The sequence below is a fragment of the Triticum dicoccoides genome, chromosome 2B (assembly GCF_002162155.2).
Source record: "Triticum dicoccoides isolate Atlit2015 ecotype Zavitan chromosome 2B, WEW_v2.0, whole genome shotgun sequence".
NCBI classification, from domain to species: domain Eukaryota; kingdom Viridiplantae; phylum Streptophyta; class Magnoliopsida; order Poales; family Poaceae; genus Triticum; species Triticum dicoccoides.
In genome coordinates, this window is record NC_041383.1 from 11,271,711 (window position 1) to 11,298,014 (window position 26,304).

Consider the following 26,304-nt stretch of genomic DNA (forward strand, 5'->3'; position numbering starts at 1 on the left):
GATCACGGCCATGTAGAATACTCCGAAAAGTGAAGGATCCACCCGAGGGGCATGTTGCTGACATGATCGTGGTCTCCGGGAAGTACCTTGCCTTTAGAACTCGTGCACACAACGACATCAGATATTGTAAAATTCTCCAAGCCTGTTTTGCCAAGAGGGCATGGTTGAAAGCTTCCGGATCCCGAAAGCCAAGCCCACCATCCCTCTTTGCCTCACACATCTTCTCCCATGAGATCCAGTGCACCTTCCTATCACCATTTGTCGCCCCCCACCAGAATTTTGACGAGATTGAAATCAGGTTCCGGCACATTTTCTTTGTGAGGTGGAAACAACTCATGGTGTAAGTTGGTGTGGCCTGAAGAATGGACTTAACCAGCACTTCCCGCGCGGCCTTGGAGAGCCCCTGGCCCTTTAAACCATTAACCTTGCCCTTTGAACACTCCGTGACATATTTAAAAGTGCCATCCTTTGATCTTCCTACCAGTGTAGGCAGACCCAAGTATCGCTCACCAAAGGCTTCATCATGTATCCCGAGTGTGTTCTGCAATTGTCCTTTCATGTCATCGCGAGTGCCCTTTCCAAAGAAGATAGCTGATCTTTGTAGGTTAATGCGTTGCCCCGAGGCCTCCTCATACTGCCTCAAAATATCCTTCAACACCATCATATTATCCAGGGATCCCTCAAGAAAGACAATGCTATCATCGGCAAACAGTAAATGTGTCACACTGGGGCCAGTGCTCCCAAATGACACACCTTTGATTCTCTTCTCCTCTTGTGCTCTCTTTAGAAGTGCCGAGAACCCCTCCACACAAAACAGAAACAAGTAGGGAGATAACGGGTCACCTTGTCGCAAACCACGAGAGGGCAAAAACCCCCTAGATAAGCCACCATTAAGTTTCACTGAGAACCTCGCCGATGTCACACATCGCATAATTATCGCAATCCACTGAGCATTAAAACTCACTCTGTTCAGAACCTGCTCGAGGAAAATCCATTCGACCCTATCATATGCCTTCATCATGTCAAGTTTAACCGCACACAATGGCTTCTTCCTCTTCCTGTTGCGAATGGCGTGCACGCACTCATATGCCACAAAAACGTTATCCGTGATCAACCTCCCCGGGACAAAGACACTTTGTTCTTCTGAAATCAACAAAGGGAGTAAACCTTTCAGCCTATTTGCCAACACCTTTGTGGCTATTTTATATAACACGTTACATAAACTGATCAGTCTGAATTGGGACATTAACTCCGGTGAGTTAACTTTCGAAATCATAACAATAACAGTGTCATTAAAACTCTCCGGTGTGGCCGCTCCGTTGAGAAAATCCTTCACCGCTTTGCATACATCATCTTTGACCAATGACCAGTGCACACCCTCCTTATTGATTAAAATACCGCGGGGCTCCTTCCCCCATGACGGCCCCCATGACGGAGCCGGCCAGGCACGCTGCCAAGCCGAACGTGACCAAGAGTGACGAGGACGTGTCTTTGCGGGGTCGTGTATGCCTGTATGGCAGCCGACCTCCACCACTGGAGGAGGGGAAGATGAAGGCGCTTGGGGCTGTACTTGGAGGGAGGGACCTGATCACTTTTTTTGCTTTTTCTTTTGAGGAGTCTTTCTGCAAAAGAAACTTAGATCTGTATGCAATTGATATGTTTTTGCCACGTCCGCATCTGCAAGCGGGCCCGGTCTGTCAGTTCAGGGGGATTAACGGAGCCAAAACGAGCGATTAGCGTCTGCGCACGATTGTTTCTACAAAATCCCTTAAAAACATCTTTTTCTTCTAGTGATGGCGCAAATGTGGTGGTTCCTTGCATTTCACTCGTTTTGCTTCGGTACACCACCTTAAAAGTTTACACGAATCTTGAAGTTATTTCAAAGGGTACTCTCGGACATTCACAATCAACTAATTCTAATTCTTTTTCAAAAAAACGATATTTTATTTAATTATTTGTGAGAAACAGCGTATCAGATACAATAAACGAGACCACCTCAACTAGAGGTGACTCCATCCAGGTACCAGGGGTAGAAAATCCATCTAACTTTGCTATTTCATGGGCAACTTGATTGCTCCCCGTGTTACAACGAGTGAACAAAACATGCTTAAAGTCCTGGGTCATGTACTCCCTCCGTTTGAAAAAGCTTGTCCCGCAAATGGATGTATCTAGCATCAAGTTAGTGCTAGATACATCCATTTGAGGAACAAGCTTGGGACAAGTTCTTTCGGACGGAGGGAGTAGTAGCTATCATCAAAGATAGGTCCCGTCACTGAACTCAATCTTCCCTCTTGCAAGGCCGAAACCACCTTGGCGTTATCAGATTCCAGCTCTACCTTGTTACATCCGACTATTCTAGCCAAGTTTAGCCAAAATCTAACCGTTGTCGCCTTTGCGGTGAAAGCATCGAAACAAAAGCTCATCTTCTCATTGGTTGGCGATATAAACTTTCCGTTATGATCACGGATTATAGCACCAACAATCCCTTCTAGTTGATCCTTGTTCTCCCAATGGACCGGGATAAGAGATCAGAACGATATATACTTTTTGTTGAAGGGGTAACTTATAATCTTCACCTTTAGACTGCATCAGAATTTCTAAACTTTCTTAGAGGGGTGTGTGGGTACCGAAACAAAATTTCAGCTTTCGCATGGCGCAATGTTTTTTGTTTTTTTTTTTTTTGCGAATATGCCACGGTGCTTTTCCAAGTAGAGGATGCCTCCTTTCTTAAAACTTGCATTAAGCAAGTCGTCATCTTTCATTGGAGGGCATTGTTGTTTGTTTGTTTTTCTGGAGGGAAGGCATTATTGTTGAGTGTGTAGCCTTTCCATCATCCATGTGGGTGTGTGGAGGCTTCAAAAAAAAGAAGAAGAAGAGGCACGCAGGAAAGAGCCGGGCAGGGCACACCTTGTTGCAACATGCAAAGCGTTCAGCCGGTGCTCCGGGAAGCCCGGGCACGCGTTGCTGGCTCCCTCCCTCACGGGGCTTGTCAGGTCGCGACGGGGCCAGGTCTGAACACCTGCGATGGCCGGCCGGCAGACTGGTACGCAGACTGCGTACCACCAAAGCCTGCGAGCTCCTGTGCTGCGCCTCGGCCGCCGCCCGGTCCGTCCTTGCATGCATGCACGCACGCACGCACGCACGCCGCTCCCTCCCTCCCTTGCCGTCGCGTCCACGAGCACGCACGGACGGACACGCCGGGCTTCCTCCTTCCGGCCCCGCCAACGCCGAGCGCCGACGAGGCGCTCAGGGCGATCGACGCCCCCGCTGCGCGCTACTGGAGCCGGCCGGTGTCTCGCCTACGTACGTACGGCGACGTTCATCGGCCGCCGCGGTGCGGTGCTGCTTGCATTGGCTGCGTACGTACGTCGCGTGGTTGCCGGTTCTGGCGATCATGATGGGATGGGGCTCCTGCATGCTCTGGCGATCACGGGAGTTGGGGATAGGAAAAGCAGGCCGAGATTCGAGGAAAATGTGTGTGTAGAGAGAGAGAGGAGGGGCTGACTTGGTTTGCCGGTTTGAGACACGCAAGAGTTGTACCGCTCCGGTAAACAGGCGTACCACCTTACCATCTACACTGGGACTCGTTCCCGCTTTTGACTGGGATGACCGCGTACGTCTGTGTGTGTATCACGGGTGCACATTTTTTTTTTGTGTGTATCACGGACGCACATATGCATCGATCCGTGTTTGTTTGCTTATATATCCATTTTCTCCTTTGAGCAAATGGGATGAGAAAATTGGAGTTAAAAAACCTCTGAAAAAGTAAGATTTACTAAATGCCAGAGATTATATAGTATTAGATAAAAAAGAAATAAAAGTACGTATCTTGGAAACTAACCCAAGTTATTTTGCTCTTTCATTAAGCCTTCAAAGGTGCCTAATCTCTAGTGCTTACTAGTATAGTTTTAGAAAGTTTACATGCATGTTTCTTTTGTGCATGACTAGTTTTTGCATTACATTAACTGGACATCGTTTTCTTATGCAAAGAAGAAATGAAAGCCAAAGATTAGACAAAAAATATATTTAAAGTATGTATTTTATAAACTAGCCTACATTATTTTGTTTTCCGTTAAAGGCTTCGAATTAACACGGTTAATATGGAGTACTTACTGTGTTTTTTGAAAGTTTATGTTATTCCTTTTGCATTACACTAGTTTTTCTTTGTTAAAAGGATCGTGCAATGTGAAAAATATATTTCTTTGTAACAAAGTCAGCGGAGAGGGACCCAGGTTTGTATTTTTGTTTTTCTTTACTTTCTTTTGCGAAAGAGGCATCACACCCCTCTAAAATAAACCAAAAAATACAACAATGTCCCTAGGGTCTTATTCTCTTCTTCCTCGAGAACAGGCTGATGGCGCGCCACCCCTGATTCCTCTCCATCGGCAGAGCCAGCTCGCCATTATAGATTGCGCGCGGCAAGCCATCAAGGACACATGCCCGCGGAACCAACGCTTTCAAGAGAAAAAAAGGTCGAAGTAATCGCCGGAAGATCCACACATCCATGATCAAAATCTTCAAAATAAGTTCACACGCCTCATGATGATACCGGAGCCCGCACCAACATGACGAAGAGGAGTCTGTATGACCAAGTTGTAAAGGGGAGCTGTCGTCACTGCCACGCAACAAACTTACAAATGGCGAGGACATGGACAAAACGTCCCAGATGGCAGAGACAACTAAGGATGAGATGTCACTAACGACACATGCGACAAAGAACAAGGCATTAGAGACAATGTAGGCCACCAATTTTCCGCGCCGATAACTACCTCGGTGAGAAGTGGAAGGAAGGCTGAAAAGAGTAACTGCACCTATGAAGCATGAACTTGCACGGTGGATACATAGTCATGCATCGACTTGAAAAAAGTGTCGGGAACACTTGGGCTGATTTTCATCACTCGCCGTCAAGTGGTTTGCTGACTCTGCCTACATGGCACGCCACCGTGGTAGCAAGTCCCACTTGTCCCAATGTTCCTCTCCCTCCTTTCGTGTCGTATGCACCATGGGTCGGGTCGCACCTGCGCTGACTTATTGCTGATGGTGACCACCATCTTGGTTCACCAAAGTCGTAATGCGGGTTTTGCTTGATACACATGAGGGACTCAATGTAGCTATTCAAAAGTCTCCTTGAGCTCTCCATTAGCGGCACCGCCTTATGGTGGGTGACTTCGTTCCTGCAATGCCACATGTGCAAAAACTTCATGAGGGAGATTAGTCGTTTTGTCTCGATACACTGATCCAGTAGGTGGAGAAGCCATCCGAGGCCTGTGTTTTGAATGCTTTGAAGTCCGGGTAGCGCCATGCTCCCTCGCTTCTTCCCACATAGCTCCGAGCATTGGACACCTGCAGACGACATGAGAGGTATCCTCATGTTAGACACCACAAAGAGCACATATGCCAGAGTTTCAAGTTTTCTCTTACATTTTGTTCCCGTAGAGGGTAGAGAATCTACCGCGAGTCGCCACCCCAAAGATGTGTGTCTTAGGAGGAGTAGGGTATCTCCACACCGCCTTGGCCCTAGGAGACGACGTGGTTGTCGTCCGGTGACCTACTCGTGGCGCACACAGACGTCTGAATTTTCTCCTCGAGGGAGCATATATAGAGTTTGAAAGAATGGCTAGAGAAGTAACAAAAAACGCACATTTGAAAAAATATGGGCCAAGAAGTAGTAAGATCCAAAAGTATTTTTTTAGTACCAAATAAATAAAAATATGTAAAATAAAAGTTTTGGTGAAAAGATGCATATGATCCATGGTGAACCATTGTGCTTGGGCTGCTGCCGTGATTTGAATTTTGAAATGAACTCGTACCACCGAAGCAGCACGGAACAAGAAGGAGCAAGGAATGGTAGAATTTGTGGTTTGGAGCAGGTGAGGGAACAAGAAAGCCCTACATGTACGTGCCCGTCTACCCATGGTGTCTAGGCCTAGCCCTGGCCCACCCGAGGTGCCGGGCTCTGATTGGCGGGTACGCTGGCCGCATGTAGGCGTATGGCTCGATATGTGGGCTCCACGCTTCGCCCCGCGCGGGAAGACCCTAGGCCGCGTCCACGCGCCGGCGGCGCAAAGAATCCTGCGCCTCCAATGCGATCGGACGGGCAGGAGCGCACCCCGCGCCGCGCACCGGGTCCACGCAGCTGACCGGAGTGGCGTGTCCACGGCCCATCCGGAGTTATCATACGCTGCCTTCCTCTATTGGGTCCATGCACCGCGCGCACCTAGCCTAGCCCCCAGCCGCAGCACACCCAGCGCCGCGGCGCCACCCCACACCCCCAAACACGCACAGCGAGGAGAGGAATGCGCAGCGACAGACGCGGCCTTGGTCGTCTCGATTTCTTCCGTCCCCTCCCTCTCCCCTGGCCTAGGGTTTTAGCGGCGGACGACGAGGGTCGAGCATGGCGCCGTCCGACGGTCCCGGCGGCGACCCGGCGGCGGGGGAGGGCGTCACCCGCTCCGACCACCGCGCGCGCCCGTCCATGCGCGACAGGCCCGCCGCGGCGGGCGAGTGCGAGGCCGACGGCGTCGCGGAGGAGGCCGCGGCGAGGCGCGGCTGCTACCCCAACCCAGCTCCCCGCGGCTGCTACCCCAACCCCGCTCCCCGCGGCTGCTACCCCAACCCAGCTCCCCGCGGCAAGCAGGTCGTGGTGGAGGAGACGAGCGGCAAGGGCGCGCCCGCCGATGGCGTCCAGGACGTCGTCCAGAGGCTCGGGCTCTGCCGCCACCCCGCTCGCCGACGCCCTCTACAGTTCGGCGAGGGCACCTCCGCAGCCGGCGCCGAGGAGGCCGTGCGGACGTGCTCGCAGATCGGCCCCGCGGCGTCCTGCGCCCCGGTGGCTAGTGGAGGGAGAGGAGGCGGAGGGGGTCGCGGTGACAGGGGCGTGTACATCGACGGCTGCACCTCAAGGCCGCAGGCTTCCAAGCTCGCGCCAACAAGCGATCCCGCGCCCAAGGTCTCTCGTCTCCTTCTCTCTCTCTCGCTTGTGCTGCCTACATTCTTGTGTTTTGCGGGTCGCCCTACAGTATTGCTCTGCTGCAGCAGAAGCTAAATTACATCTGTATGCACTACATACATTTAATCAGGGGCAAGCCAGATCTGAGATAGAATGGATGGAAGACGGCTATCTTGCTAAAATTGTTCATGCTGATTGTGCCAACGTGATTAAAGTTGGTCAGGTATACATCTACTGTCCAAAGAACGTATAACCTTCTACCTATTGTTTCATGTTGTAGTACTAGTGCTTGCATGTTTTGCTAACATTGTACTGCGTGGCCTATTCCATTAGGTAATTTGTTGGATTCTGGAAGAAGAAGGTGACATCGATAAGTGCAAAGGTTACAAACCGTCGGCTGCACATGTATCAAAGGCTACGCGAGAACCTCCCAAGCCTAACAATGTAAGTGTTCCCTTTCCAGAAATTTCGCAGAGGATAACTATGCAAGTCCTTAGTTGAGCTAGTCTATCTAGATAGTTGCTCTAGGCATGCAGTGCGCAGTCAATTAAGACATATGTCTGTGTTTTGTCAAACAGGAGGTCCAACTGTCAAGTGTAAAAGGCACCGGTCCTGACGGTGGTATTCTCAAGGCAGACATTGAAGATTACTTGGGTATGCTATTTTCTCTCTGATTGCATTCCTGAGATTGATGAAAGGTTCTTTCATGTAATCACTACTTCTGCTCGTTTAAACTTGAATACAGACCGCTTGAGTAAATCTTCAGCATTGGTCATTATACAAATTGAGTTTTAACTAGGCCTCTTCCTGGCTATGCACTTGATCTTAAATCTTAATGTCAGTGTTGATATGGATGTTTTTTGGTTGTAACCATCGGCTGCAGATGCGCCTGCAGCTCCTTCAGAATCAAAGGCTGCACAAGAACCTGCAGAGCCAAAAGTGGAGGAGAAAGTACCTGCCAAGGATAACAATGTAAGTCCCCTTGCCAAGGCTAGCAATTAAAGTCCCCTTGCAATGAAGTTTATGCTCATATTTCCATATGATGTGGTTCTAATTTCTTGTTTTATTTTTCAGGTGTCCCTAGGAGGAGTAAACGGAAACTCCACCTGTAGCAGAACACTCATCAACCGTGTCCCAAGTGCTGTTCCTGGCATCAATAGTTCATTGCCATGGTATACTGTCCTTTTCTTATTATACCGTTGCTGCCTTTATATTTCTGTGTGCCAATGCTTCAAAGGATAATCACCTTCAAAAGAGGTTGAACTTGACTCGAAATATTTTGATTAATACCAACCGCGTCTTGCAAAATCTCCTTGAACCATTCCTCACCACTTTTCAGTCATATATCTTTCTATACCACAATAGCTAACTAAGTTTCTGATTAGAGTTCTCGTTGTCCATTTAAAGTAGTTCTTTTACCAGAAATGCACGGTGGCTGTACTCTTTCCTGTATGTATAAGAAAACCATTTTGAAGGTGTTTTTCATTTTTTTTGTCCTTTTTCAGTGGGCGGGTAGCTTCAGCAAGCTCTTTCTCAAGTTGTGCAGGTACCCCTGCACCTTCTCTTGGATGTTTAATTATGCCCTTGAATCAAAGATTTATTCTATAACCAGGAATTAAGAATATTATAACAGAGATTGATCTTTTTTTCTTGTTAACTACTCCTATGCAAGAATGGTTCCTTCCATTCATATCTAAGCTTTACAACATATCAGGATTTTTGTCCACATCTATTTCCATGTAAAACTTCAGGGTAGTTCTCTGTTGTGCCGTATCTAACATCGTGATTGGTTTGTTCAAAAGTTATTGTATCTTAAATTCTGGGTCCTACATATCCACCCTCATTTTTGTTCTTGTGTCGCAATTCTGAAAGCATTAATTATTATACAAACTGAACTCTCTTCCTAGCTAGATTTGGTTGTAAATCCCTTCTGTTTGTTGTTGACTTGCTGTGTAGTCGTGTGTTCTTGTTAAATGTGATTTTCTAAAGCTCTTGTGAATTACTCCCTCCGATGCAAAATAAGTGTCATAGTTTTGAACTAACCTTAGTTCAACCTTATTTCAATGTGTGCGATTCTTGATTGTTTGTCCTAATCAGACCTCTATCCCAGTCTCATAAAAAAATAACTCCATGCTTTTTTATGTGCCATTCTTGATTGTTTATCCTAATCAGACCTCTATCCCGGTCTCATAAAAAAATAACTCCATGCTTTTTTATGTGCCATTCCTTATTGTTTCCTTTTCTTTTCATGTTAGTTCTCTACTTCAAAATGTGTGCGCGAATTCTGTAATAATCATTTTTACCAGCATTCTTGTGAGATCCAAGTAAAAGTTCTGCACTAAGCTTGAGCCTGCCTCTAAGCTCATTATGCCATGCATTTTGCTTATGCTTTCCTTATATATCATGTGAATCAAATGGAACCCAGCCTGCATCTAATGACTCTTTTTTCTTAACAAAGCTTCTGTAGCCAAGGGTGGCAAGAGCGAGTCTTTTGCAGCTTCAGGATTAGATTGCACTTATATTCCAAATGCGCAGATAAGAAAGGTATGTTTCAACTGTGAAGATTGCCGATGGGATTTTTTTGGTTGATCCTATCTGCCTTGTAGTGGTCTAAGTCCTGTTCATTTCAGGTTACTGCAGACCGTCTCTTAGCCTCTAAACAAACCATCCCACATTACTACTTGACAGTTGACACACCCGTCGACAAACTTATCAAGTATGTTTCAGGCCTGATGTTGCAAATCATGCAATTGACCATTTAAGTACCGAACTTTTGTATAAAGAAGAGTTCTTCATTTTGTTGTGATACAGGTTGCGAGGGGAACTGAACCCACTGCAGGAAGCATCTGGTGGAAAGAAGATATCTAAAGACCTTGTTAGAAAGGTAATCACCGGTTCTTATACGTATATTGTTGTCTTTTAAGTCGCTCATGTGGAAGGTTTGCCAAAGAGAATAAAGTTGGCTGGGTATACATTTACTGCCCAAAGAATGTATAACCATCTACGTTTTGTGTCTTTCTTTTTTCTAACTCATTACTTGTGTTGCAGGATGCAGACAAGACAGGACTTCCTACAATCGGTGAGGAGGTGAAGCAGTTGGCTCAAAGAGCGAGGGATAACAGCTTAAAACCACAGGACTATGAGGTATGTGACGCATAATACATTGATAATTATGAAATCATGCTGATCAGATATTCTTGGCTTGCTCAAAGAGTGTTCCCTTTTTAGATGGAACATACCCATTGTTTTGCACTAATACTTTCTGTTCATTGCAGGCATTTAGTGATTTTCCAGATTTTTTCTGTAGTGATAAGGGAGGCTACCCTGGGTCTAGTAATGGAAAATGCAATTATATCTCGAAGGTACTTTGACACACTAATTATCTCAGAGCTTGCATCAATGTACTGTTTTTTTTTTACATTTTGGATGATCATATATTGTAGATGAACTATTACTTGAGGGCTGGAGAATCAAGCAGCAGCTCTTCTGCTATGCTTTTACATTCTGGCTGATAATATTTTGTAAAATTGCTTGTAGATGAATTTTTATCTCAGGGCTGGCTCCATGAGTGATGATATGATGCTAGTTTCTGATGGAGAGGAATCAAGTAATTATTCTCTTCGATTTGAAGAGTTAAAGGCAAGATTCTAAAATAGCGCTTTGCATTCAAGCTACAGCATAGCTTAGTTTGTCCTATTTCTGATTTTGTTTGGACCCATTTAGTCCTACTTCAAGATATAGTCTAGCTTGTCGCTAATTCTGATTTTCTTCGGACCCGTGCATATGTTACAATTTCCTGATCATTGCTGAAAGATAAAATTTTATAGGAACTTGCTGTTGCTATATGTTGGAAAATGCTGTGTTATTATCTGTCCATGTGTGGTAGACTAGCAGCACCTTTCAATTAATTTTCAATAAATATGTGATTATAAAGGTGAAATTTCTAGAAACAATACCTTAAATGACATTGGGTGGGTTATGATTCTTCATACTTATTCAATTGTATGTTTGTCTGTTTATTTCAATGAGTTGTTACATGGTTTCATCAATTGCTTATGTTATGTCAGGGTTTTAAGAATTCCTCCAACAACTCAAAGGGCCTAGTGCAGAAGATAGACAGCGACTATTATACTGAGGTAATTTTGCGTTGCAATGCTTCACGGTAGTATTTTGGATGCTGGATGTTGAATCGAATGTTTGTTGTAAATGTGGGCAGTGGGTTCAACTTGATCTGGAACAATGCGATCTTGTCACCAAACCTTCTGCTCTATATAGATTATCAGGGTCATATCCATCCATTCTATGGTTGCCATTTGTGCATGCAACTACTATGGCTCCAAGGTTTTTACTAATTTGATTTGTTGAGAAGCTTGCTACCTTTATGTCTCCAACAAGCATAACCGTTAAATCTAGTGAATTCTAGCTGTCTGAATTTGTTATGGGTATTGATGATTGTAGGTATCATCATATTGAAGAAAATAACCATAGATTGTTTTTCGGTGGATATTACATTAGTTTTAAATGAATGTCAAGTCTAGATTTAAACTGAACATAATTATGTTATCTGCTTATTATGCCTTATATTTGTATAGCTTTCTCTCTGCCTTAATTGTAACTTCCAATTTATCTAATATTCTAGCAAACAATTATTTGCAGGGAGTTTCTCAGGTGTTTCTACATCTCTGTGGCACAACAATTTCTCATCAGGAAAATCTGTACACTTCAAATGTGAATATGTTAATGAAGGCGGCATGTGATAAAGTGGGTGTAAAATCCAAGGATTTTTACTCAATTTATTGTGGAAAAGTGTTGGATCCCGAGCAACTTCTATCCTATTATCAAATAAACAAGGATTCAAAAATCATAATTAACGCAAGACTCAGAGGTGGCTGGTATGTAATAAATTGCGCTAGACTAAATTTCAGAAATTATTTTTATTGGTAGAGGTTTATTAACAGCTTCTTTAACTTACTATTCCTCACAGCCGCTTTTTGTCTTTAAGATGTTATTTTTTCTTGCAAGTGTGCATTACATTCCATTGGTGGATAGGTTCCACATTGTTATTTTTTTCAATTCCTGGTATGATGGATACTAAAATTGAAGTTTCACAAATACTGTTGCTTAATTCTGAAACTTAGGCTTCATGAATAATTGAAGTGGGTGATGCAGTATGTGTCGATCATATCTATTTTTCCCCTTTAATTCTAACAATTCAAGTTGATAGATTATGCCCAACCATTAATCTATGTATGGCTCATGTGGATTTTAACTTCAGCATGCTTTCGATTCTGCTGTGTCAGGCTGGACACTATCGTTTACTGTTCAGCTTATACAATGGTTACCAAGGAAAATGACCTTCTTCTGTATAAATATTAGATGATATGGGGTTGTTCCCTGCAAATTCCTTCATGGCTTATGTTGAGTGCATACCTGTAGTCAATTGTACCATGTTTCTGCAGTTTTCTTGTCTGTGAGTTTATTTGTATCCATAGAACATTGGCATCACTAAATTGTTAAGTTTCTTATAGACGCACATGGAAATATCCACCAACCTTCCTGAAAGTTGAGCTTATCTTGACTTTTGAATCTGTGTAATCCAAGCTTCGTATTCTAGATGGTGATGTTAGAACATGCATTGACTAGACTTGCTGAGCTATATACTTTCCTCTATAGCTTTCATGGGTCAGCCTGTCAATTTGCTTGCGGAATATTCGATAACACTTCTCTGAGTTTTGTTTGTCAACTAGTCAATTTATTTGTTTGCCATCTATATCTAGTAAAACTGGCTGATTAGGTCTCTGTTTAACCTCAGTATGCTTTTACTTCATTTTTGTCAGGCCGACATGGACAGTACTGTTTATTTTACGATAGGCATGTTCATTTGTACTGCATACTTGTACTTGGCTTCTATCATGGCTTAACTAGTTCTATTTTTTTGCAATACTTTATAGTGCTGGGGACAAAACATGGGATGACATTATCAGATCTCAGAAACATTACACGATGGTGTCATTGCCACCTGAAGACCTAGTTCTCTTGCGCCGGGACGGCTCGGCCCAGCAAGGTCCAATTCTGGTGAAGTACTTGGCAGCACCTATGCAATTTCGTTCCAGAAATGTGCTTATCCAACTGTGCCGCAAGCATTATAGTGGTACTTCCTATGGAGGCAAGATCACTTCCAAGAATATCTTATTTGACCGATATGGGAATGTCCGTATTGATTCTGCCCCTGAAACGTTTACTCAACATTCGGCTAAATTGGACTATGAGGCAATTGGTAAAATATTGGATGATTCGTTCCAAGGCAAGGTATATCCAATGCATTTCTACCAACTGGTCGACTTCCTAAGATATGGTCCTGCTGTGGACTGTCAAAGTGAGGCTGTGATAGCATTTGTGACAAATCATGTTTCATTGCTTTCTCATTACGTGAGGGTGTCAATCAGTGAAATTTTGGTTCAGCTGGTTGAACGACTTCATCCAGATGTGAGGACTGCCTTACTAAATATACTTGATCAATTTGCTTGGGCGAATACCGTGAAGAATGTTGCAGCAATGAAGTATACATACTTTTATCATTCTCGGAACAATCAAGATGGGACAGTTTGGGTTCCGTATGTGGACGATGGGGTCAGTTTTCTGAAGTTCTCAAATAACTTTTTCAAGCATCATAAGGTAAGATTCATGCTTAATCTCTTTCCTCTTTTTATGCATGCAGTTTCCCTTGTATATATTTTTATGACACCTGATCATGATACAAACTAGTTTTCGTTAATGCAGTGGACCTCTTTAGAGAAGCTTGATGCAGCTTTTTCGTTGATGGAGAAAAGGAACTTTATACCTCGATTCCTGTTAACCATTCTTGTGACTTTGAAAGACTCAGAGAATCAATGTCCTGCACTAATACAGTCTTTTATTGACCAAGTGGTTGAGATGTGAGTTACTATGAACTTGGTAGTTTATACTGATTTTATTTACGTAATATTAGGAGCTGGCTGATACATTAATTATTTGCAGGCTGGGGAATAACGTAATTGACCTCCAGAGGGGTTGACCTGCGGGTGGCTGGGAGCCCGACTGCTGTTACCAAAGCCTGGTTGTGTTCTAACATGGCCATCTAACATGAAGTGAAGATGGCATGAAGTGCTGTTGCCATGTACTCCCTCTGTAAACTAATATAAGAGTGTTTAGATCACTATTTTAGTGTTCTAAATGCTCTTATATTAGTTTACAGAGGGAGTAATTGATATATTAGGTGTTGGCTATTGAGAAGTGCTGTTACCTTGTAAGCCTGCCGTTGTGAAGTGCTATGAACAGTCTAACATGAAGTGAAGATGTAGGAATACTTTGTATTGGTCTTCTTGTGGCCAAAGAGTTATTACTAGCGCGGACTGAGTGACAGTTTTGTCAGATTGATTGTAACTGTGGTTTTTGTTTCCTTTGCTATGCTTTGTATGAAAAAGGAAGGATATTGTACGTGTGCGTTGGAGTTCATTTGTTGGGGAGATCTACTTACAGTAGGTTTGTATGTCTGAAGGCTGCAATGTTTGTCCATTTTGATGTGGAATCATTGGGTACGTGTGTGTTTCTTTTTCTTTGCGTATGGAGATGGTATCGTTGGCTTGTTCTGCACACGTTCTTTGCGTACCCAATGTACAGTGCACATCTAAAAGAATAGAGCGAGCTATGGTCACCTATTCTTTTAGATGTGCAGTGTAGCATTTTCTCATATGGCTGGTCGGTGACGGGAATAATACTGGAGGTAGGTGTTGTAGTGCTACTTCTCCCTCGTTTCTATAGTGCGCATTCGTGTTCTCAACCTGCAGATGCAGAATGATAAAGAAATGCAAGACTTGCCGCTCTCAGTGTAGATGGTAAAAGATTAAGTAGATTGTAAAATAATAAGTAGGCACGACACCTACTTTTTTGTTCACATATATAGTCACAAGGCGGACCACTGAATTTGATAAAAATTCGATGCTAAAAAATCTTGCCATGCTATAAATTGTCCTTTTATCTGTTCAGTTCTACAAGGAATAATTTTAAGCCGTGGGCCTCTATTTTCAACTCTGTTCATCAACTACTAAGCGGAGCGAAGGAGCAGTGAAAAAGCTAGATCATCACAAGTATTCATGAGTCCAATTCTGAAATCCTTTAGAAGCTGTATGGGAGTTTAAAATTTTCTTTTGGAAATCTCAAAACTATTGGAACCCAGCAGCGGAGCGAATAAAAACAGAGCACAACGAGCTAATACTAGCTACCAATGGAAACTAAATGCATGCATCGAGATGAACCACATAAATGAAAACGTTCGAAAGTAACGAGAGAGAAACAAAGGTAACCACTAACCACTGATGCTCGATGGCGACAAGGGGCTGTGACTTAACACGGAAGATAAACTCTCTTTGCCCTATTCTCCACGACAGAGGGGTTAGCTTTCACAGAAGATTCAGCATTTGATTCAACATTGCTGCGTTCAAGACATTTTAAGCAAGGTGGTACAAACACTTCATGTTTCTCTTTGAGTTGTTGGGTGAGAAGAGAAGTTTCTCTGATCAAATCATCATGAGCCTCTCTCAGCGACTCGAGTTCCTGTTTCTTTTTCAGGTGGTCATAAGTCAATCTCTCGTGATCGACCGAGAGAAAATCATGACAAATTGTTAGCTCTTCCATTCGTGACTTGAGAGCGGAATACTCTTCGACCAACGATTGATTTTTCTCCATCTCCTCAACCAACAACCCTTCAGATTTCCTGAGGGTTTTCTCAATTTTCTCAAGAGAGTTTTGTTGAATGTTAGCAATTTTGATCAGTTTAGCATGGTCATCCTCATCAAAAGAATATTGATCACTGGAGTGAACCTTGTGATGTTTGGAGGATACCTTTTCTTTCGAAGCTTTGGGCATGAAGCAGTAGGTAGGAGATTCGTCGTCACTTGAATGATTTTCGAAGAAGCTTGACGTAGGAGTAGAGGCACATGCTATTCCAGCCATGCCGATGTCAGAATCCTCGCCAGATTCATCAATTTCTTCGGAGTCAGAAGACTCTTCTTCATCGGAGTCCATCTGCTTGCCGGTGTATGCCTTGGCCTTGCGAGAGGTATTCTTGCGGTTGGAGGAGGACTTGGCGGGATTCCTTGAGGAAGATCTTGACGAAGGTTTTGATGAGGAGCTGTTAAAAGGATCGATATGGTTGACTGGGGGGGGGGGTGAATAGGCAACTACCAAATTTTAGGCTTCCTTAAACAAATTAAGATTAGCAACAAATAGGTTGTCTAGAAATGCAACTAGGTGAACAACCTATATGATGCTAACACAACACGCAACATAAGCAAGTAAGGGATACAACACAACAAAAGCTTGCACAAAGTAAAGGTAGAAATAACCACAAGTGGAGCCGGTGGAGACAAGGATGTGTTACCGAAGTTCCTTCCCTTTGAGGGGAAGTACGTCTCCGTTGGAGCGGTATGGATGCACAATGCTCCCCAAGAAGCCACTAGGGCCACCGTATTCTCCTGACGCCCTCACACAATGCAAGATGCCGTGATTCCACTAGTCACTGGTACGCATCGGTCCTATACAAACGGTTTTTAACCCCTTTCCGCGACGGCATTTGGAACCGTCGCCAAGTGAGTGTGTGATGCGGAGCATCCCTCGCTCATCCCCATGGACGTGCCTACATCTTCCTCAAGACCACTTGGACCCATGACACGAGCCCGAGCTAAGGCTATTGAAGCTAAGGTGAACTCGCTCCTCTCCGAACTTCCTCTTCCTACTCACGAGACATGGCTACTACCTCATTCAGAAACTCTGTGTGTGATCAGGTGCTTGGAGGTGAGCCACGGACCAGCTACATACAAGAGCCAAGACGGCGAGGACCCCAAGCATGATGGACAAGAAGAAGAGCTGCCGTGGAAGCTACAAGCGTCGGACGACCGACCGAGTCCGGACGTCCGACGAACGCCAGGACACGGACGACCGAACTCCCCGGACGTCCGGTACTTCGCCACCCGAACCAAATCTACGGACGACCGAAGCGGCCCGGACGACCGGACGACATGCAACCGAGCCGAATCTACGGACGACCGACGATCTCCGGACGTCCGGACAGTCACGAAGCTCCGGACGACCGACCCCCTCCGGACGACCGACGGGCCCACGTCAGAGCTGAATCTACGGACGTCCGAGCACGACCGGACGACCGGACTGTCCCGAGCCTCCGGACGTCCGACGCCTTCCGGACGTCCGGCACCTGAGTGACCGTACCTGCGGGCTGGAGCCCTTGTATCCCTTCGCTTTGACTTCCATTTGCACTAAGACTATAAATAGGACGCCCCCACCTCCTAGTGAGGGTCAGCATAGGTTTAGCTCATATTTTGTGTGAGAGCCTTGCTCATCCACTTGGTTACTTCTCCTCGGAGCTCAGGACCTCTTCGGAGAAGATCCCCCAAGCGGATTCAAGACCCCTTTCTAGGGAAGACCATCAAGACCTCCGTACGGAGAAGAACGGTTCCTTTGTATCCTTACCTTTGTTGATTGTGGATCATATGTTACTCTATGTTGTTGGTGATCTAGCACTCATGTGATTGATTCTATGTCGGTTTAGTGATTCTCTCTCTCGTTTTCCCCGTGTTCCCCCTTTGTGCTTCCGCGTGTTCTTCGTGTTTCCCCGTAGGATCAACTCCAAACGTGAAAGATCGTCACCATAGGGTTCCGCCCTACATCATCTTGGTATCATGAGCCACGTTGATCACGTTTTTGGAGCCCCTACCCCGTGTTTTCTAGCTTGATTTTGTTGTTTTCGTCCTAAATCCGAAAATCCCCACCAAAAATAGCCCAAATTTTTTCTGTGATTTGTTTGTGAGTTGAGATTTTGTTGGATTTGGTCCATGGATTTGTGTTGCTGCGTGTGGAGCTAGCTTTCCCCACCCTCCCCACCCTTTTCCATCCACCAAATCACTCGATTTCGACCTCACCATCTCCTTCTTCCCCGAAATCTCGCAGTTCAACCCAAGCCCGATTTTCGCCCAGGCTCCGGACGACCGGAAAAGGTCGGACGTCCGACGACGACCGGACGACCGTAAAAGCCCGGACGTCCGTAAAACCCTGACGAAACTGAAGTTTGACAGTTCGGCCACCACCACAACCCCACATTACACCACACCTTCCAAACCAACATACACCAACCTCTTCACCGATACCTCCTATGACGATTTTGCCACATTTTGGTCCTTGAGATTTTGAGTTGTGACTCCCGTATCCTTTTGTGTTTCGGCTATCTAGGTACGGTTCGACTTCATCATCACCACGGCTCAACTTCGCAAGGGTCTCATCATCGCCAAGGACGGTAACTTCGACGACATCTTTGTCATACCTTGCAATTGCATTGATAGCCATCATAACCCATCTTTTGCGTTGCTTACCCATCGAGACTAGCCATTGAGTATTGCAGGCAACGTGACTTGTGCACATTAGTGATCATACTCCATTGCATACATACCATACAATAGTGGTGCATATCTTGAGATCAACTTGTGTGTCACAAAGTTGTCATCGCATACACAATTACTATCTTGGTTCGTGAAGTTTGCATAAGAAAAGAGCTCAAAAGTGAAAGAGCCACCCAAGCTTTTAAGCAAAGAGGAAAGATAAGCAAAGAGCTTATAAGCAACAACCATAGCATCATACAACATTAAGATTGTCATATCCAATCATCTTGGATCATTGCACCGAGACACCAAACATATAGCATACTTGGGATAGAGATAATTGCATTTTTGCCTAGTAGGTTGTGCACAAGTTTGCGTATCCGCCTATTGTGCAATTGTGCTAGCGTCTCTAGTATTGTGCAACAAGAGCATTTCCGTGGTTTCCACATTTTGTCTCACTTTTGGATTGCACAATCCCATCTATCTATTTGCGTGTGTGTTTCCGTGTACCCATTCTTGCTTGGTCTACTTGTTGCATTTGCAAATTTGTGAATCTTTTCCAACATTATTGAAGCTCACTTACAATTGCATCAAATTTTGTGCCATTATCCTAACCAAGCTCCACCATAAGCTTTTACGTGTGTAGGTGTGAGAACCGACAAGAATTGGTACCAACAGTGCCATTTCATTGTCCGCATTTGAGTGAACTTGATTCATCTTCAACTTCGGTCAAGGTACATTTGGTACACGTTCTTTTCCTTCTACCACTCACATTTTGCTTGGAATGATGGATAGGCCAAGCTCTTCTACCACACCACCTCTCATCGAGAACGACGACGACATGTCATCATTCGTCACCAAGAGCCACCTATTTGGAGCTCAAAAGGCATTGCACCAAGAGCAACAAGCAATGAGGGACTACTTCGACAACAAATTCGACGCTCAAAAGCAAGAGAATGATGCAAGAATGGATGAGATCCGCGCCTTCATGAGGAACCGGCGTCCTTCCACTTCTTCCTCCTCAAGATGGAGACGCTCGAGTCGACACTCCGACGACACCTTCTCCGACTCAAGTACACCGTCATCGAACACTCTTCGACGAGCTGCGCGTCAAGACCGACAAGCATCTCGGAACCCGCTACATGACAAGCATTCACATGAGCAAGTCGACGAGCACCTACATCATCCCGCACCACACCAAGTTGTTGAGTTCATCATGCATGGCTTCAAGCCAATCCGAGTCCTCAAGCGCTTCATGTACCTTTTGGGGTTCAACACAAAAAACAAACGCATGATGCTCACAAAAGTTAGTTAATTGTCTAGTTACCCTTTTTCTTAAACTTCCAAGCACATTCACCAACACATGTTCTTGACACTTGAGAGCGGAGGATATCTTGTCGGCTCGACGCTCCAAAAGTTCCTCCAAAGGCATATGATTGTCAACTTGAGGGTCATCATCTTGATCGCTTTGAGCGCCGTCTTGAGCTTGCTCTTGATCTTGAACTTGTTCTTGATCTTGAGGTTGCTCGGAGGAGTGAACTTGATCTTGGGCATCACTTGGTGAACCATCATCACTAATAGGTTCATCTTGCTCTTGGTCTTGTTCATAGGGTTGAGGGCCTTCACTTTGTTCTTCGGAAGCGTGTGGGTCTAGTGTTGGTGATGGCTCAACTTGAGTGGAACCAGATCCAGAGACACTTAAATAGCAGGCAGTTTTGTATTATAGGCATGCAAAGTTGCGCAAGACACACCACTCCATCGGAAAATGCACCATTAAGAATAGGGATGATTCAAATCTAACAAATGGATACTATTTGTGGATTAATAAGAAAAACAACCAACATGTGCCTACTACAGGTGTCAGCCTGGCTATGCATGCATCCACAAAAAATATATTTCAAAACAACTCACCGCTATCTTGACAGCAATTTAGACTCGTATTACTACAAACACATCTAGTAAATATCTGACAATTTCTACTTCTATTACAACTCACACGAATATCACATAGAATGAGATGCTATGGAAGTTGTACACAACAAACAAACATCACGCGGGGTGGATCGAACACAACTTGGTTTCAGAGATACAAACTGAATCACACATGATGGATCTCCCCCGTCTGTCAAACAGTCTCACTAAAAACACGCCTGCTGAACTAAAAACGCCCACTGAACTAAAAACGCCCACCCCCACTGAATCTCTCTGTTCGATGGGGCAAACACTAGAACATGTATCAACTCCAGGCCTACCAGGCTACCACCCACTGAATTGACTCTCTTTTTTTAAAGGAGGATAACCCCCGACCTCTGCATCAGGACTATGCATGCAACCATATATTATTAATAGAGCAAAATCCAACAGCCGAACACCATCATCCAAAAAAATGCGAAAAACAAACCCTGAGGCCATATACCTCGGGACAGTAACTCCCCCAGATAACCACTAACCCTATGATACAAGACACAACATAAACGAAAAATACACAACTCCTAGGCTACCCCTTCAAGAAGGAATCACCGCACGTGCGCCGATGATGGTGAGTTCACCACAAGGTTGAACTTCGGATTCTCATCCCCAAAGCAAAGCTTCAATCCACCGCCTTCAGCAAGCATACGACCCAGGCGCACAACGACATAGCCTGATCAAAGATCTTGTGTTTCCATCGGAGTGCATAAGTCTGAATTGAATCTCTAGACACAAAAATCTACCGTCCCGTTGAATCCATACACAAGATTTGTCGATTGGGGGCAAACCCTAGATCGATGGATACACAAAAGAAGAACACAAAAAGGGAGGGGAAATTACTCACTTCACTGCGGGGGTCTCTCCTCCCTTCTCACTCTCGACAACGCCGTCGCCTGGAACCCCTTCGGAGAGGAAAGAGTGTGGATTGAGCAAAGGAATGGGAATCACCACCTCCCCTCACGATTGAAAAAAAACAGGGAAAATGCGAGGCGACAGCAACAACCGAGACAAAACAAAATGGCCCACCAGCCCAAAAATCGGGAAAAGAAACACAAGCAATGGCCCGCCCCTACTCGCACGGCCGCGAACGCGGGCCATTGCGCCTGACAACGTGACGCAATTAAGTTGCACGAATATTATAGACAAAACAAGATGTCGTTCTAGACTTAGATGTGAGATAATATTTCACATCTACTCCCTCTGTTCCTAAATGTAAGTCTTTCTAAAGATTGCAACAAATGACTACATACGGAGCAAAATGAGTGAATCTACACTCAAAATATGTCTACATACATCCGTATGTTATTGTCTATTTAAAATGTTTAAAAAGACTTATATTTAGGAACGGAGGGAATAGATGTGAAATAGCAGTTCCGTATAGATATAGGCTGATGCAGGTGCTGTGCTTCTGCTGGACGCGCGCGCAAGGCTTCGTTCCTCGGTTTGGTGATTGCACTAAGTATATATACAAGTACGACGCCTGCAAATTCACGAATAAGTGAAAGATGCTGTTTTTTCTCATGCGTAGTACTTTCAGCTGGCAATATTTTAAAAGGTCGTCAGTCCACTGTTTCCTTCCCTCGCTCAAGAAGGTCCTCTTACAAACCTAGTGGCTGCCGGTTCCCCCTCCTTTGACCGGGCTCACCAATATTGGGAGGGGTCTTCACCATTGATCGGCACCCCTGCTTTGACCGACCACAACGGCATTGGGAGGGATGGAGATAGATCGGTCCCCCCTCCTTTGACCGACCTCACCGACATTGGAAGGGATGGAGATAGATCGGTTCCCCCTTCTTCGACCGGCCTCACTAGCATTTGAAGAGATGGAGACAGATCGGTTCCCCCTCCTTTAACCGGCCTCGCCGACATTAGGAGAGATGGAGATAGATCGGTCCCCACTCCTTTAACCGGCCTCACCGGCATTGTGTGGGATAGAGAACGCCATCTATGAGTGGAGTTCTTAATAATAGTAGTATTTTATTAAATTGGTTTAGGGTTTTGATAGCCGTCTTCTTCATTGAAAGATTTATCTATTATTTTTACTTTTACGGCCGGCTTCAGAGAAATATATTGAAGATTTGCTAGTTTCTTTTAGACTTTATTTTGTAATTGCTGTAGTTAGCTCATGTATCTCTAACATGTACAATTCCCTACTATAAATATATCATGGTATTGATTGTCAAAAATATTTTGTTTCATCAAGACAGATTTTCCTTTTAGAGAAGGCACGCTCAACGACCAACAACAAATTACAACTATGCTGGTTCGTTTCTTCTTTCTTTGATTGCATGCTACAAGTCTGTCGAAGCTCGAAAATGAACAAGGGACACATACACGGGGCGGCCTCGCCATACCAGTTTTTCAAGACTGCAATAGCCACTTACCAGGCATATCATGCCACGCAACAATCCTTCACTAGTCCAAAGGGTCGATGAAACCCACAGCCTGCCACAAAAGGAATCTAACAAAGAGGGCAAAATTGCCCCACCAAGAGCCAATGCCTCAGGTCTAGCAACATACAACAGCTTACAAATTAAGTGCCTTTAAAATCCAGAATGTATATTCTTTTTCTGTCGAAATACCAGTCAAATTATGGGCAAGCAAACAGCAGAGAAAGGAGGCACCAATTAGTTCCAAACATCTAAAATTGCTTTTAAATCAACCAGACTTATAGCAAACCAGCAGGATTCATGCAGGAAAATCACAATGATGCATGTAGCCAGAATCAGCAGTCACAAAAATAAACAAGCCATTACCAGTTACAAATCCAAAACAAGCCACTCAGTAGACATAAAGCCATGAGTGAAAACACATACTACCCACCATTCAGTTTATAACTACTAACATCAGATAATGACAACAGTAAATGTCTCCAGTGGACTTTAAGTACCAGTTCCACATGTTATGTTGCCAACATCTCAAATCTTCAACGTCTTTCCACTCGCACCAAACTCTCTTGCTTCTATCTCTCTCTGGCCAAAAAAAAAAACAGAGATGTCTGTCAAAAACAATACTTTTAACATGACCGTATGTCAGGTTACCTAAAAATAATTTTAAAAAGGAACAAGTGCAAGGTTGAGTACATATGCAGTGATATCAATTAATTGGGCAAAACCAATAAAATGTCTAGGCTCAGTCCAGGATGCTGTGAATTAAAATTGTTGAAGCAGCTATATTTGTCAAAGGTACATTTTGGTATTTTTGACATCTTCAATTCAGACACTTTGCAGTGTTCAGCTCTGGTTTGAAATTATGCTTCATCTGCTATGTTCATTTTTGAATGCACTTGACTCGTGCAATTCCAAGTTCAGAAACAAACTACAGGTACGCTGTTATATTCACCAAATGCCCAGGTCATCAAATCTTAAAGTGGAGAGGTGAAGCTAATGATAACACTATCTCTATCAAGTAAAAAAGGAAGAAGAAAAAACAGGATTGAAACATGCAAAGGAGTGTCATCATGATGTGCAAGTCCTAATATGACAAGGAGGCAGAGTAATTTTGTAGTAAAAAAGAATGATTTCAGAATCATGACTGCGGATGAGCATCAATATCAGGCATCTACTCTTAAACCTGGTGAGGTGGCCAAATCTCCTTTTCAATTAGCAAGTATGAAGCAAAGTGGATGTGATACTGATAAACAAGCATTAGAATGTTAAATCATTTTAAAACCTAGGCATAATTACAGTAGCACAGAAATGAAAGCATGTTCAGTGATGGCGAATATAAATAAAATGACAGTAGTATGCAAATGAAACTATGCTTACTGGTGGTGGTAGTACCGGTCAATCCTGTAAATGCTGTCGGTACGCACTGAACTCGCTGGCAAAGAGTTGGTAACAAATACGCCTTGTAGGCTGTGGAGAGATCTGGATCTCGTTACTCTTCATGTCAACACGAAGCAAATACTGGCCTTTATGATGTAGTCGATGGTCCACGATGCTTTCATCATTCACGACCAAGTAGACAACCCCGTCTTCATGGATGCTCAGGACAGGAAGAGACGGAATAAGCTGTCTCAAAACAGTAGACTGATAGTTGACGTTTGCCCAGATTTTATCAACATTGTACTTGGAGGTTTCGATCCAGTCTGAGTGATCAGTCAACAGAGTCCAGACCGAGAGTTCCAATCCAGATTCATCCAAGGAGACAAGCTTGATGTGGTCACAAACACAGGCCATGGAACGGAACTCCTCTGGGCGGGTGCAGAACTTGTTGATAAAGCTGGACTCCTCTAAGTTGCAATCCAGGGCTGGACAGTCTAGTGGCAGCTTGATAAAGCTGAACTTGTTGTCGCAGTCTTGGTTGAGATCACAGAGGAACATGCCTTTGAGCAGATCCACCCAGCAAAGGGTAGAGCCCCGGTAAGAGAAGCACAAGTCAACGGTGAATCTGCTGGATGGAAGGGGATGGCTCCCGGGTAACGAGACCCATTCTGGTTGTGGGGCGGACGACTTCCACAGCCAGACCCCGGCCTGGGAGAATCCTTTCTTGATGAGCTCGGCAAGAACGTAGCCCTCCCCTTGGGCGTCGCACATGACGACGGCCGACTGGTGCCCCATGACTCCATGCAAGTCGTCGGAGGGGAGACGGGGGATGACGGAGAGGGAGTCCTTCCTGGCGTCGTAGATGAGATAGCCTCCCGACAAACTAGAGCCAGGGCGGTACCCGCCGGCGTAAAGGGCGACCAGGTTCTTGTCCGTGCTGGAGATGCGGCCCGAGTCCAGGTCCATGAATGGAGGCGGGAGCGGGAGGGATTGCGGCGGCACCAGTATGTGGAGGAAGGAGAGCTCCGGCGGATTGTCGACGACTGCGCGGGCCTTGAAGGTCCGCAGGTACTTGATGACTTCATCACTCCTGGCTTCGCGGGTTTGTAGTCCTCTTCCTTCCCAGAATCCCCACCGGAACTGTCGGCCGGATAGCGCCTCATCGTGGGGGGTGAAATCAATCTCGCGGTCGAGCAGAACCATGGAACGGGCCATGGCGGCTAGCTAGCTTTGGATTAGGGTTTGGTGGAGGGAGAAGGGATTTGGGGATCGATGGTGGCGGCGCGGCTAGGGTTAGGGTTAGGGTTGGGTGGAGGAAGCAGCAGGCAGCGATTTGATTTGGGGATCGAGCGAGGAAGGAGAAGCCGGGTTGGGCTTTTGCCCAGATCTAAAATAGCAGGCGTGAAGGGGGAGACGGGACTCGCCCGGATCGCTGATCGGTCAGCGGACGGTGGATATGTTATCGCGGCAGACACACGAGGAGGGCCTGCAGTTCGGCCCAAGTTTTAGCCTGTCATCATCATTTAGCAAAAAACCGCACGTTGGGCGCCGGTCGGCAAAATAAAAATCACCAACAAAGTCAATGTAGAAAAATCTACTAAAAAATCAATGTAGCAAAAAAAATTTAACTAGCAAGTTCCAGCAAAACATAAAGCTGGTTCTAGCAAAACCACATCGGCGGTGGGAGGCGCATCCAGTTCGAGCAGAAATCACAGGAAGCAAATCTCCATCTCCATTTCCATCCATCCATCCACTACTATTAAACAAGCGAGTTGAGGCAAAAACATTACATCTCAGCCACATATCCACCATTCATCAATGGACCAGATTGTCCCGATGTTGTATCACAACATTCACATATTTATTAATTAATTTTAGTCATCACCACAACACGTTTAACTACGAATCATTGCGCCTTAGTTATACCTTCATTAGGAGACAAATCATCACATCATATATCATATCATTTTTAGAACACCTAAATTAGGAATCAATGTACCTTAATTACACGTTCATTAGGAAATAAATCGTGACACCACATATCCTGTAATTGGAAAATAAAATATTAGCCAAAAGATCAGAGCTAAATATATATATATATATATATATATATATATATATATATATATATATATATATATAGTATATTTTTTATAGTCCAGCCAGCCTTGTTTTTTGATTTCCAGCCCAACCG

General features: G+C 44.7%; 2 protein-coding genes across 3 annotated transcripts; one reads left to right on the forward strand and one right to left on the reverse strand.

Annotated features, from left to right (window-relative positions):
* Nucleotides 1-6,394: 6,394 nt before the first annotated feature.
* On the forward strand, nucleotides 6,395-14,481 carry LOC119360192. Its single transcript, XM_037625943.1, has 18 exons — nucleotides 6,395-6,949; nucleotides 7,080-7,172; nucleotides 7,283-7,393; nucleotides 7,528-7,603; nucleotides 7,833-7,921; nucleotides 8,024-8,121; nucleotides 8,455-8,495; nucleotides 9,408-9,493; nucleotides 9,580-9,665; nucleotides 9,761-9,833; nucleotides 9,998-10,093; nucleotides 10,225-10,311; nucleotides 10,487-10,588; nucleotides 11,017-11,085; nucleotides 11,606-11,841; nucleotides 12,901-13,624; nucleotides 13,730-13,884; nucleotides 13,967-14,481. Exons 1-18 carry the CDS (start codon nucleotides 6,395-6,397, stop codon nucleotides 14,001-14,003), a joined length of 2,814 nt encoding a protein of 937 aa, XP_037481840.1. The 3' UTR covers nucleotides 14,004-14,481.
* Nucleotides 14,482-23,030: 8,549 nt separating this feature from the next.
* On the reverse strand, nucleotides 23,031-25,491 carry LOC119361736. 2 transcript variants are annotated; one of them, XM_037626867.1, is made up of 2 exons: nucleotides 24,126-25,491; nucleotides 23,031-23,315 (listed from the first exon to the last, which is right to left on the reverse strand). In XM_037626867.1, the coding sequence occupies exon 1, from the start codon at nucleotides 25,323-25,325 to the stop codon at nucleotides 24,129-24,131; it is 1,197 nt and encodes a 398-aa protein (XP_037482764.1). In that variant the 5' UTR covers nucleotides 25,326-25,491; the 3' UTR covers nucleotides 23,031-23,315; nucleotides 24,126-24,128. The 2 variants fall into 2 exon arrangements, with proteins under 2 accessions (XP_037482764.1, XP_037482763.1); XM_037626866.1 differs by having other exon boundaries at nucleotides 24,111-25,490.
* Between the last annotated feature and the right edge of the window lie 813 nt (nucleotides 25,492-26,304).

What these genes read in the sequence shown, in the direction of transcription:
- LOC119361736 (XM_037626867.1), bottom strand. Translation starts at nt 25,325, where the DNA reads ATGGCCCGTTCCATGGTTCTGCTCGACCGCGAGATTGATTTCACCCCC.
- LOC119360192 (XM_037625943.1), top strand. Translation starts at nt 6,395, where the DNA reads ATGGCGCCGTCCGACGGTCCCGGCGGCGACCCGGCGGCGGGGGAGGGC. An exon ending in CAAGCGATCCCGCGCCCAAG is followed by an intron (nt 6,950 to 7,079) that starts GTCTCTCGTCTC and finishes ACATTTAATCAG; the next exon opens with GGGCAAGCCAGATCTGAGAT. An exon ending in ACAGCGACTATTATACTGAG is followed by an intron (nt 11,086 to 11,605) that starts GTAATTTTGCGT and finishes AATTATTTGCAG; the next exon opens with GGAGTTTCTCAGGTGTTTCT.